We start from the raw sequence: 13850 nt of genomic DNA, 5'->3' as shown, positions 1-13850 counted from the left end.
GAATAATTATCAGCATAAAGTGTCAGCCACTAAAGCAGTGAAGATGCTTCAACAGCAGGGGTTGTAGTGGACTTGGATCAAAAGGTGTAAGACAGATGAGAGCAAGAAAGTAAAAAAAGCACATTGCAAAACAGCAATGAAGGCTACAGCTTCAGGAATGCCATCGCAACATAGTTCTTGTTCTAAGAGTTTGGTCCTTTGGAGGAATTTATAAATGTAGTTTTCCACTTCTTACTGTTTGGAGCCCTACTGAGGCATGTCTTATCCCTTACTTCTGTGTTCATTTGCAAGTTAAGCATTAGACATGCTTGAAACAAGTTTTCCTTAAACTTCAGAAATTCAGGACTAGATTTTTGCACTTGTTGGCTTTTTAAGTGAATAGAACTGTATTTTGATCCCATCTTCTCATAGCATTGTGCTTAAAAGCTCTGGTAATGTAAGCAGTGGGAATTTTCACTGAGTAGTGACTTGTTTCCTACCTAACTCAAAACTAAACTAGGGCAGATGCCCAAAAATAAATCAATGAAACATTTCTAAGAATATTTTTGAATTTGATAAGTTTTCTAACAATAAGTGTTGGTTATTTTATCCTGACAGCCTCGTATACTTAATGAAGCTAATGGTGGTGAAGTTTTGTGAGTTTGTGTGGATAAAATCTCAGTTTCTTGATGCTTTGTAAAAGCTCTTTTGTAGAGCACGATTGGGCGAGGTGAATTGCACCCTTACTGTAGTCCAGCACACATAGTTCATGTGTGAACTTAAAGGCTTTTTAAGGTAAAACTAGCTTGGAAAAAGACAAATCATTAAATGTAGAACTAAAAACCACCAACTTGACAGAATACTCCTGCTTTTCTTGGCAGTGGTTTTACTTCAGTGATCAGGTTTCTTCCTATGCATAAATCAACATAGGGTAGGCCTTTGAGCAAGCATTCTATAAATAATGCAGTTTGTGTTTTTGTGGGCAGTCCTACTTTTGGCAGTAGCACGAAATTATTTTTATTTTTTTACAAGTCATACGCATTGGTAGACAGATTATTAAGTCATGCATTTTTTCTGTTCCTTTGTGTTTCAGCGACTAAATTTGTTGCTTTGGGCAATAATACTTCCTTAACAAGCCTTAAAATACTCAATTTATATTATTTTCAGCAATTAAATGAATTATTTTCAGCCTTTAATGACATTATCAGATAGAAAAAACTATTTAACTGTCATATCTATTTTTAGTATGAAAAGACATTGCATGAAAATCAATGCAGAACTTCAGGAATCTTTTTGTAGCGTATTATGTGCCTGTATACATTAAATGAAGGTGTTTGTGGAATAAAATCTTTTGGTTGTAAGTATTCCATGACCATTTTAGGAAGGTTCATAATTGATTTTCTAGGTCATATTTTTATGTATGTCAAGGATGCGACTTAAAGTAATTTTTCAGTAACAAAGCAAATAATTGTTACAATATTATATTTCATTTACAACTATATTTCAGTATGTGTGAGCTGAGTATTTAGGCAATGTGATATTTTTGTGTTATATTTAGGAGACTAATCTTTTGCTTTGTTGCAGTCATCTTCCAATGTTTGCAGAAAGTGCTTTGGAAAATACTAATGTGTACTTCATGTAAACTTGCAAATAGAACAAGTGACTATTCACAAGTAATTTTTATAATTCTATGTGCTGTCAAATGTGCATAAGTCTCCAGTATGAATTGAGGTGTTGTGGTACTGCTCTTAAGCTTCCCCAAATTCGTTCTTTTCTTACAGTAATTGATACAGAATTTTCTCTCAGTAAGACTGATGATCAAGAAACTAAAATAACACTTTTCAGATGCTGCTTATGTAACAGCAAAATTACCTTAGTCTTTGTTAGTCTCTGTGTTTCATGAGGCCCCAGCTGTAGCAAATGGCATTTTGGTTCAATTATTGATAGAAAGACCTCAAATGCATCTGTGCTTCTTTATTGAATAGTCCATTTGAATACTTAACTTCTGCTGTTTCATGGGTTTTACAGATAAAAATAGAAAAATCTAACCAAGAGCGGATTTTATAAGTCTATATTCTGTATGGATATAATAAGTCTATATTTTGCTATTATTTCTGAAAATTGTTGCTGCTCACTATTTAAATAAAATCTAGTTATTCAATTTAAGCTACTCTAATAGAATTTTTCAGTTTTTCATATTCTGACAAGTAAGAATACTTAGGAATTATATCTATAACTTAGAAAAATTCCTTGTTGATGTGTTTGATAAATGCCATATATATTTGAAGAAGCTAAAATTAATGTTTGCCTTAATGATTTTCATTTTTTCTTCCTCAGCTACTGGAGTTAAGTTTGACTTGGAGTTTGTACACGTATTTACCCAGACTAAGAAGAAACTAATTTTCAGTTTCAGTTGTCTGCTTGGTACCTATTTTGGACTCGTCCACTTCTCTAAATCCTGAGATCTTGCTCGGTAGTACTGAGACTTGCAACCAAAATAAGTTCCTGCTTAGAAAAATTTGTCTTTGCTCAAGGGATCTGTGTTTAAAGAAAGACTAAAGCACCCAAGGAGCAATAAGTGAGATTTCTGTGTAAATAATTTTTTTGGATGTGAGGGAACTTGGTACTGTAATGTGTCTGTTGCGCAGTGTGAGTGGAGTCTGTTTAGTGACCTGGTTTCTCTCTCTCAAGCCAGTGCCTTGCGAGTGGTTTTTTTTCCTTAATGTGACCTTTTGCTTAGCCTCTAGTGTTTTGCTTCAGTAGCTCTCACAGAGCAGAAAATTTTAATAGTGATAATGCAGTAAACTGATAGAAATAGAAAAAAAATAGAAATTCACTTAGTGTTGTTGCCTGTCTATTGATACCAGGCTAACTGGTAATTTTTTTAATTAAAATAGCCATATTTTTTCTCATGAATATTTCACAAGCCTCCTTGTGAAAGTAGTTTTTTCTTATTACTGGAGGTAGTGCTTGTTTTGGGTTATTTAATCTTCCATGAGGAAAATGGAGATTAAATCTGATACTTCTGTTTTCCATCACGTACACTTTAATTATGCAGAGATTGGGTATTATTTCCACCTAATTAGCACTTGCAATGAATAGTGGGTTTTGGTAAGAAGATGAGTTTCGGTAGAGTTGATTTGTAACTGTTCAGATGGGGAGTTCAGTAGAAACTCCAGCTTAAAGAGTCAATTAGATTATCTAAGGTTTGCTATTCGAAGATGTTTCTGCCTGAACATAATCTTAAAATCATAGATAGCATGGTTTGGTTTGGAAGGGGCCACTGAAGGCCATGTAGTTCATTGCCTTCTGCAATGAGCAGGGACATCTTAAGCTACTTTAGGTTGCTCAGAGCCCCATCCAACCCTTAGTGTTTCCAGGGATGGGGCAACTTGTTCCAGTATTTCATTGCCCTCATTGTAAAAAAGTTCTTCCTTTCACCTAGTTGGAGTCTACCCACTATTAGTTTAAAACTATCACCCCATGTCCTGTCACAACATGCCCTACTAAAACATTTGTCACTTAAGATTTCCTACAGTGCCTAATGGCTCATTAGTTAACGCTTAGAACTGTGGAGGATGAGAGAGTGTTTGTATTAGTTTTGTCCTGCACATGGCATGAAACTCTTACTACAGGTCCCAGATGCAGTTTGGGATATCTGCTTGTGACAGAATAGCTGGTAGTTGTCTCTTCTAAGAAAAAGACAATATGATATTGAAATTAGGTTCTTCGGGCTTTTTCTATCTTCCTACATGCTTCTGGTTTTTAATATACTTTAAAATGTTATTTACTTCTGGAGTCTTCCTGGTTGTTTCCCCCACCATTTCTGAATTATTAAACATTTGTTTTAACTATAGGGCGAACTTCTGAGTTTAGGTAAGAACCAGCTATTCCTGTTTTATTTATTGATTAGGTGGTTCCCATTCAATCCCTAACATAATTGTGACCTTTGGGTCTGTTGTATGTAAATATAACAGTAGTTGTTGAATATTTTTGATGAAACCAGACACTGTAGTCCACTGTGTGTGGACTTGGGTTAGGGTATTTAGGTAGAAAGCAATGTTTCTCAATCTGTTTGGATTTATTCAGATGACCAGTTTCTTAAACTTTCGATGGAAATACTAGAATTGCCTGGTAGAATACATTATTTTTATCAGTCAAGCTTTGTTCAAATGACAAGCATCTTCCTCATTCAAGTCTGCCTCACGTTGCTCCAGTTTTACAGGAAATGGCCTACAAGTCGTGTAAAATTACTGTGGAGCTTGGCTTCCAGCAGAAAGTTTCACTGATGCTTCTCTGTTCATATTTTCTTATGTTTTAGTGTGGTGTGTGGACAGGCCATTAGTTAGTTGGAGAAATCTTAAACATTGAACTGGTCTGGTTGTAAGCAACATCCATAACATCCATAAAAAACACTGTATAGGTGCTGGAAGTTTCTCCTACAGGACCTCTTTGTAGCGTTTAAAGATTTTGGTTTTCAGCTTCCTTTTGACAAATACTTGCATTTTTACTGGTAACTTAAATTAATTATGAGATAGCAACTACAATGAGACCGGTTTTTATGTTGTAATTTATTTGGCCTATATAATACGTGCTTGGTGACTACAGAAGTCTGGCAAAGAGTCATATTTAGTGCACTGTGGCCATAACTAGTGGTGCTTTAAAGGTGCTTTTGCACACTTATAGTTGACACTTCAGTTAAGAAGTAGATTTTCATAGAAACATTATATGATAAAGGGTATTCTTGGCTGATAAATCTCTCTTCAAAGTAAACATTGATGATTTTCACTACATCTTATCTTTGAATCTTGCATTTGGGGAAAACTTTTTTTTTTACTCCATCCAGTGTTCGCTCTTTTTAATATTTGTGTGGATTTGAGGTTTTTGCAAGGAAAACATAAGAATTTGGGAAATCTAAAATGCAGCATTGTTCTATAACACCTGATTTTCAGTTTAGTGTTTTAGTGCTTTCTGCATGGGGGTACAGTTAGCCCAGTCTTTGTTACCAGTTAAGTAGCCCTTCAAGTCCACCCCACCATGGTAAATAGTGGAGTGGATTGTAAATTATTTGCAGCCTGCAAGATGGTCTCTGATATTTATCCACTCTTCTGACATTTCTTCAGCTCATATAAAACCAGAATAATTCTAAGGTGCAGCATGAAATTCTCTAATATATCTCTGAAGATGTGAATATATTGTGACTGTAGTGTAATTGTTACATGTCTCAGTTGTGAACTTGGTGATATGCTGTATGTTTCTTCTAGAAAGTACTTCTGTGGGTAAGTAAAGAGTAAAATGCCTTTGAAGAAATATTTGTATTATGTTCAGCTGTTGATCTGTATTTAATTCATATTTTAATTGTTTTACTGTTACTGAAAAAAGGAAGCTAACAGTAATGGGAGAAATGTTTTTTATGTTTTGGTTCCATTAATCTAAGGTGGTTCCTAACTCCAGCAGAACCAGATTAAGTGGCAGAATTGAGAAAGTTGCTGTTAAAGGGAACCAATATAATGGTGTCTCATTTTTCAAAGGATTTCCAAATCTGTTGAAGGAGGTTGTCTTCTCAAAGCACCTTTGTCTTCTGAAAAATTATTTCTGAATTTTAGCTTAAAATATTTGAGAAGCAGATTTTTACCTTTCTTGTGAGTCTTAGTGGTTAAAACAAGGGGCAAATTTGCCGTAATACCTCTATACTTGATTTCTCTCAAGCCATCAACAGCAAAGGCATTTGGAAAAAGTATCCTTCTTTGCACTTACATCCTCTGAGAGTGCTTCATATACAGAGAAGGATATGGTAGCACTTTTCATTACCTGAACAGATGATGTAATGATGATTGGAGGAATGGAATTAAAATATTTTGATTTTGTTCCTAGCTACTGTATATCTATGCAGTTTGTTTAGGGCTTGATTTTGCCTTCTATGTACATTATTTTTTTTTAGGATGACGAATAACTTTTGCTTTAGGTTATGAGAAAATGAAATATATTTTTTGTTAGTTTTATAGATATTGTATATACAATGTTTTACTGTATTTTAACAAATGGAAATGAGAGCGATGGGAGAAAATTATTAATTATACTAAGGCAGTGGCTTAAATGCAATATAAAAATTCAGTGAAGGAGAAAGTAACTACAAGACAAAAAAATAAAGCAGAAAATATATATATTGCAATATGGAACCAAGTTTATGATCAACAGAATAGGTTCCATGGTATATCTTTGCTTATTTTAGACTATTTTCTGTCTTGTTAAGAAGTTAGACAGTAATTTGAATTTTGACCTGTAATGTATTCTGAAAATAGGAGTTCTTGTGTAAAACAAAGCTGTTACTTTGGTGTGTATTAAATAGTGTTGTCTTTAACCTTTAGGATTAACCTTTTCTTTAATCTTAAGGGTTATTAAATGTTGCTGGTTAGTGATGTATCCCCTAAAGGTCTTCGTATTGAGAGTCATATTAGCTCAATTAATCTCCTTCTTTTCCAAAACTCTCAATTGAGACCTGACTTAAACATCATGTGAGGATTGATGCATTGGAAGGAATCTAACTTTAGTTCAGATTGGCTTTTGCATGCAGCTGTAAGAGAATGATGAAACCAAAACATACTGGGAGGTTCACAGCTGTTTAACTGTTACTGTAAAAAGCATTTCTAAACAATAACTCCACTTTACAATGGTAAATACTTTCGAGGAGTTTTAATTACATAGGTTCAATTGAGTGTCTTTTGTTTGTGGGCTTTAGCTGCCGAGGACTGTCCTTAGCAATTGATGCAGAAGGAAAATGAGATCCAACACAAGTAGAAGACTTTCTGTTCTCAGAACTAAAAGAAAGAACGAAGATGTAATGCACAGAGGTTTTTCACAAATACATTTCTATCCTTTTGCTGTTAGTTTTAAATGAAATTCCCCTCTTCAAATAAAACTGATATTTCCGTTGCAATCTTACTGAAATGACAGGAATACTTCAGAAATGCGCTGGACTAGTAATAAATTTATTTTTCTGGAATTGTGGTTTTTACTACCATTAGGAGTGTTTTTCCAATTTGTGGCATCTACTGGAATGTGTGTATCTGATTGCACTTCATGCAATGTGTATTCCTGATTTTACTGATGTGAAACTTTTTTAATATTTAGGATTTTTTAGTGTTGGAACTTAACGAGTCACCTCCATCAGCTTTATTCATGACTCGAGTCAGAAAGCAGTAAATTGCCTTTATATGCTCTAGCCTTCTTAGTATGTTTTTTCAAAGATTGAGTCCCGGTGACAGCTTTTAAAACCAGGACTGATGACTATTTAAAACCAGGACATATGCATGCTTTTATAACATGATTTATAGCTTCATTGATTTTAGTTGTTATCTAAGTTATCTATTTGTGTAGGTTTGTGTGAAGTTAGTTTGTTTTTCTAGACTCCTGGGTTAGTGCTATCACTCAGGTCAGAGACTTTTGAGCGGTTTAGGTTGGAAGACATTTCTGGAATCATCTAGTATGATGCCCAGCTCAGAGTGGGGATCAGCTCTGAATTTAGACTTCAGTGCTCAGGAACACATAGAAATGTTGGATTTTGGAAGATCAATATTTTTCATTTAAAATTACTGTTATTCTATATGAACTGTGTGGGGATTTTGTAAATTATGGATCTTACATAGAGATCTTAATTGAGTATCAGACTGAAGAGAGAAGGGTGACAAGAAGGGGTGGATGGAGGAGAAGCCTTTAATTACTTTAACTTCTTACTGCTGCTTAACTTCCAGTGCAGTTGTCATTGCAGTGAAGTAGTGGATATTCTGAGGAAAAGACAACACACAATCAAAAGTATCCCCCAAATTCTAGTTTTGATTGCTAACTAGCAGCTTTAATAACTTGTATGATTTATGTCATTAAAAAACAGATGTCTTTCAGTAAGTTACAATTTAGGTAAGGTTTAAGGGCCTTATGCCTCCTTAAGAGGTCTTTGGAAATAATTTTTCTTTTCTAGAAGGACCTTAATAAATAAAACACACTAGAAGGGAAGGGAGTAATGAATTCTAGTACAGAAATGTTATACCTGTTTTGACAAATGTATAGGCTGTTAGAGAATAAAATTCAGTTTTCATATTAATGAAAACAAGTGGGACTGTTAATTACAGTCACAACAGCACTGTTAATTACATTTTGCTCTACGCACACAACCAAAATAAAGAGCTGATTAAACTATTAATTTTCAGGTTTATGGGGAAAGTGTTGTTTTCTTGCTAAGGCATTTTTTGGATGCCATGTCTTAACATTAGAGCGGTTTCTATACTATGAAAGGTGAGCAAATAGTCACATATTCTTCTGGCCACAAACCATTGAAAACTCTATGGTCTGCCATCATAACATTTCTGAGATATGTTGCTTTTTTGCTGTTGTAAAATTTTCTGTACCATATTTTGTTCATACCATAATTTTTGACAGCTTTGTTACCGTGAATATTACATCGCTTGGAGACAAAATTAATTTTTCCTGGGCTGCTGCAATTGCAAGGCCTATTTTTAAGGAAAAAAGTAGCACTGGTTTGTCAGTTAAAAAAGTCAGGTTTATGACTATTTGTATTTTTACTTGCAGTGTGACCTGTATCAATTCTTAGGTGTTTTTCGAAACATTTAGTTTCATAGTTTTGTAGAACAAATTTTAAAATAGCATAATATATTTAACAAACTCAGAAGAATCATCGTGGCCATTCTCTGTATATTTAGACTGCTGTATCAATGGTGATAAGAAGTCTAAGAACATAGCACATGATATACCCTCAAATACTTTGGAAAGTTGGTTTCAAGTACTTAGTAAAAAGGGGAGAATCCTTAGAATACTATATTAAATGTAAAATACATATTTTGAAAACAGAGTGTATTCAGTATTTTGGTGTAGATCTGCTTTTTACACTAGACATTAAAATTAGTTGCCATTGTGAGAAATACAATTTTTAATGCTTCTGTCTAAAATAATTAGTAAGTATATTCCTATAGTTGCCATCGTAGCAGTTCTTCTAAAAGGTTACTCATGAGAGTTGGACCTTTTTTGAAGGTTGTTTTCATTAGTGAGTTCTGAAGTATTTTACAAAAATCCCAGCAACAAATGGTTTGGAAAGATTTGAGTTGTGTAAACAGTGCTTTTACAATAGGACATTTTTTGTTTGCTGACTTTGTGTTTTTGATAATGTTTTTTTCTGATCTTCACAAAGTTTAACTTACACTTTCCTGCACATTCTTTGTCTTATGGCTTTCTTTTTCCCTTGTAATAGCATATCATCACTTTTCTTGTTCTCTTCCTGTTAAGATTGTTTTCCCAGGTACACGTGACTTCAGAGGTTCTTAATCACCCCCCATATTTCTCTCAGGAGTTTAGCCTTGTTCTCTTGCTGCTCAGTTGTAACTCCCTGTTGTGCGTAGTTATGGGTGACTTTGGGGAAGGGGCTGAAGCAGGCTGCTACTGAACAGAAGAATGGGAAATCATATAGTGAGGAAAAGAAGCTCTGAGAAGGTAACACTATCATTGCTAAGCTCTGTGGAAGGCTTGGGTATCTGAAAATGAACCTCTGAGGTGGGCTGGAATTACCAGCCAGCACTGGTTCAGCTGTTGTGTCAAACTGCCTGTTGGAATTCCTTTCTGTTAAATTCTGGACAAAACCCGTGGACTAGTTGGCCTAGTCCTGGTTACCTGTAATAACATGTTTATGTTCACATATGAAAGAGCTGTCTAGGATCTGATTTGTGTGTGACTAAATTTTTGTTACTACCCAGGACTCCTCCAGATAGAATTTTTGATGACATCAAACATCTAATGACATTAATGATATGTACTGCTGGTTAACATTTGAAATTGAGTATTTTCTCTGACAGGAAGTGTAAAGTTGCTAATTCAGTGTTAAAAGTACAGAAGAATTCCTGTGCTGAAAAATCAATGGAACATGATATGTTTTGAACATGCAACAGTAGGAATAATTATAAGTGGCAGCAGCATCTTAATCTTACAGACATGTTGATAAAGTAATAGGCAACAGTGACCTTAAGGCACATTTTTTTATTCTCTACCTGAAATGTTTTCTTTACTGTAATAATTCAACACTGAAGTTAAAGCTAAAAAAATGGCAAATAATTACTTCATGGTTTTTCTTACAAATGTTAAACTAGACTAAACAAAAGTAAGTTCTGCCCGTCTTGTGCTGTACTTCAGTTAACTGAAGACTGGTAGCATTTCAAGACAGGGAAAAAATAGTTGATGGCTAGGAGGAAGACTCATGTGTTTTTTAAAGAAAGTGTACATCAGAGCTTGCATATGCTTCTGTCCTTTCCAAAGAAAACAAGTTCTAGTAACCAGTGCAGCTTTACTGCTCAGGACTTAGGATCCTTATCTAGCCAGTATTGTACTTAGCCTTGCCTTATGGCACTTGTTGCTTAAAAAAAACAAATACCAACCAACTTGCAGTTGAACCTGAGATGAATCAAGTAAGGTTTGTGCCTACTGTAAAGTCTGCTGCTTTGCTTTGTAGTGAAAATGTTTCTCACAGCTGTTCATGGCATTGTCCATTTTCACACAAGCATGTAGGCCTGCATGTGTGCACACAATCTGTCCAGTGTAAACTGATAGCCACAGCGTTTCCCAATCCTTTTGGGCTAGGGACTGACAGTAGGGATGAAACCACTTTCCCTCCTGCTTCCTGATGCCAAGACTGAGGTGTACAAGCAGACTAGTAACACGGTTGTGTGCTAATTTGTGACTAAATCACGTCAGTTTATAGGTACGGCTGATCCCCGTGGGAATGCTGGTTTTACTGAAAATATCAATTGATGTTACTGTGAAAGGTCTGTCAGAGTAGCTGCATGTTCTCTAATCACTTTTTAATGTGAGTTCTAGGGTCAGAAGAAGAGATCCTCAGTGTTCCATCACCGCCTTTTGTAGCTGGACTTCAAAACCTGCCTGTGTCTTTTGGTTACCAGACCTTATTTTCCCATTCCACATTAAGCCACATTCTTTTGAAAACAATGTGTACTTTTCTTATGTTAAGTACTTTTTCTAGATTAATATGAGTTACTGTAAACAAAGTTGTTGACCTGAGAGCTCTTTACCATGTATCTCATGGCAATTTCCTATAGCAGGTTATTTTTATAAAACTATTGGTTCTGTTCTGTCACATAGTGGAGTCTGCTGCTTCAAGTGGCTGAAGATAGAAGACTCACATTTGGCATTCCAAATATGATTGACCAAACCAGACTTTTGTGAACCTGTACAAATACTGTGAATGTATTTTGATTCATTAATATTTCCCACGTAAAAGTTGCTTATAGACTGATTTAGTTGCTTAGTACGTGGATTTGTTTTCAAAGTGCATCTGAACTTAGGCTCTTAAATCGTAAATGGAATGGTTTTTCAGAATGAGGTAAACTTTTTAAAATTTTCTTATTCTCAGCACATGTGTGTTTACTCAAGAGCAGAGTACTTGTTAATATTCCTGTGGAAAATCAAGATTAATTTTAAAATAAATTTCAGTAGGTTTTGTTTTGAATTGTGAATTTGTTTCTGTTTAATCTTTTTGATGTAAACAGTAGCCCTAAAATCCCCTGGAATAGTCTCTGATAGAGTATTTTGTTTTCCCATAAGTGGTGATTTTTTTGCCGCTCTGGGTACTGTCTTTTATTTGTTCATGTTTAGTAATGTCAGAAATCTTTCGCTGTTGGGTGACTGAGCATCAATTGAATCTGGATCAATACGATGTGCTATTTGTCTGTTTAGTGTCAATGCATGTTACAGTTTCTGGTGATACTACAGTTTTATGCTGGTTTTGAAAGGATGGTCAGTATCTGAACTGACATCAATAGCAAAGTATAATTCATTAAAAAATATACCACCACCAAGTTAAGTTAAAACTATTTGAACAGTGATGTATTGGTAGGTTGAATTTATATACCATAATATAATACATCAGGTCTTGATTTTCAGTCAACACAAGTACTTTTGAGTCATGAAATGATATTGAGTATTTCTCATCCATGGCCTTTAGGCAAGTGCTGTTTTAAGACCTGTTTGTTTGCAGGTAAAATAGAAACATATTTATTAATTAAAAAGACTGTGTGAAGATGGATTCATTTGCAGTTGATCACACAACTGTTTGGGAGCTTTAGACTACTGCATCTGATAAATGAAACTGGGGATATTTAATCTTTAAAATACAAGAATGTACAGCATTGTTATATTGAACTTATTCATCCCTTTGATAGTATAAAAAACAGGAGTATAATTAACTTCATTCCTTGCACTGTTTTTAATCGATGGAAACTTTTGAAACTTTAACATTTTTATTTTCATGGAGTAAATGGGAATGTTTCAAGTTCTAAGAATGATAGGTTGACCATGAAAACTATGTTTACTTTCAGAGAGAACAGGAAATGAGAATGGGTGATATGGGTCCTCGTGGAGCAATAAACATGGGAGGTAGGGATCTGAAGGAAAAGGCTTCTGTAATATAATTTTTTTTTCTTTGGGACTGTACATGTTTCTCAAGCACTATTAATTAGTGACAACTGGTAAAAAAGGAGTAAGCAATATTAGGAAATAAAAAACCCCCAACATATATCTTGCTTTCAAGCAGCTTTTCCCCCCTACCCCCAGTGTGTCCTTATTTTCCTGCTTTGACTATACATGGCAAAAAATGATGTGCAAGTTAAAAGAATCAAAAATCAGTGAAAAGTGATGCACTGAGAGTTATCTAGTACTAAAAAGAATTTTATGTTAAAAAAATATTTGTCATCATTTTGGAGGGACTATTCAAAGAAATTGTGACTTTAATTGCATGCAGTGAAATTATGCAGAGGTTAAAATTGGCAAATTCTTCTTGATGTACTTGATGTGATAAATGAATGAGCTTGGTGTTCTGCCAGTTTCTTCCAAGTCTCTTATTTGCAAATATTCTCACTTAGCTCTTGCAGCTTAAAATACTGCCACTGCTAAAACTACTACTGTATAATGTAGAAAGGTATAATAATTAGTGCTTGCTCCATGTATGCAGCCTGAAACAGTTTGGAATCTTTCTTACCCTGAATATCTGCTTTTAAACAAGACTGAAACTTAAGGTATTTCTTCAAGACCACCAAATCTAACTAATTAGTATGAACTGTTAATCTATTGGAAGCTTCTTAATGGTAATTTAAAATAAATTAAGGTGATAATTAAAGGAAAAGTAATTAACCTATTTTTTCATATATTTTGAAATTGAAAGTAAATACAAAACTTAGTAAACATTTCACCTGACCTTTTGATTAATGTGAATTTATGGAGTAATGAATCTGCTTCAGATTTTAAAACACATTATCCATAATTTCCTTGCATTTATTGAGGCACATTTATAGCTGAAAAATAGAAATAGGCTCGTGCTTTCAGGGATGATGAAAATTATTTACAAATCTGAAGGACATTGTGAAGTTATCTACAAATATTAAACTGAAGCATAAATTGAGGCTTAATTTTTTTATTTTATAGTTGTACTTTTGCATATGATGGCATCATACTTGAAAATTTCATTTAATTAGAAGATTTTGTAAATATTGATACTGTGCCAGTTGTTCAGATCCACAAGATATATTTTATATGCAGGTTTAAAATGTGTATTTACTGCAGTTCTTAACAGTGATGTTATTGGTCTTGCTTTTAAAGTTTCATGTTACAACTTGATTTTAAACTTACCACTTTTAGAAATAAATAGTATCATTCCAAAATAATAGTTATAGTAACACTGAACTGCTATTTTAAAATATCAATAGCAAATAAGTGTAGCATTTATTCACTTATTTTAGAGATTTTGTGTTTTCTCTAGCATATTTAACTCCATTGGTACAGCTAGAATAATTGACCACAAACCT

At 34.2% G+C, this 13850-nt stretch overlaps 1 protein-coding gene across 4 annotated transcripts in view; it reads left to right on the top strand.

Annotated features, from left to right (window-relative positions):
* Positions 1–13850, top strand: part of PSPC1 (paraspeckle component 1) — a 63428-nt gene that overhangs the window by 17398 nt on the left and 32180 nt on the right. For 2 of the 4 annotated variants that reach the window (XR_010080007.1, XM_063394620.1), the window contains exon 7: positions 12369–12426. The exons of the other annotated variants lie outside the window; for them this stretch is intronic. Coding sequence is in view for 1 of the 2 variants with exons in the window: in XM_063394620.1 (XP_063250690.1) it covers positions 12369–12426 (58 nt within the window). In the remaining variant the exon portion in view is untranslated. The remainder of the gene's footprint in view (positions 1–12368; positions 12427–13850) is intronic. 4 annotated transcript variants of the gene reach the window in all.

The sequence above is a fragment of the Prinia subflava genome, chromosome 3, assembly GCF_021018805.1.
Source record: "Prinia subflava isolate CZ2003 ecotype Zambia chromosome 3, Cam_Psub_1.2, whole genome shotgun sequence".
NCBI lineage: Eukaryota > Metazoa > Chordata > Aves > Passeriformes > Cisticolidae > Prinia > Prinia subflava.
Note: the sequence above shows the minus strand (reverse complement) of the source record. Positions and strands in the feature narration are given on the sequence as shown.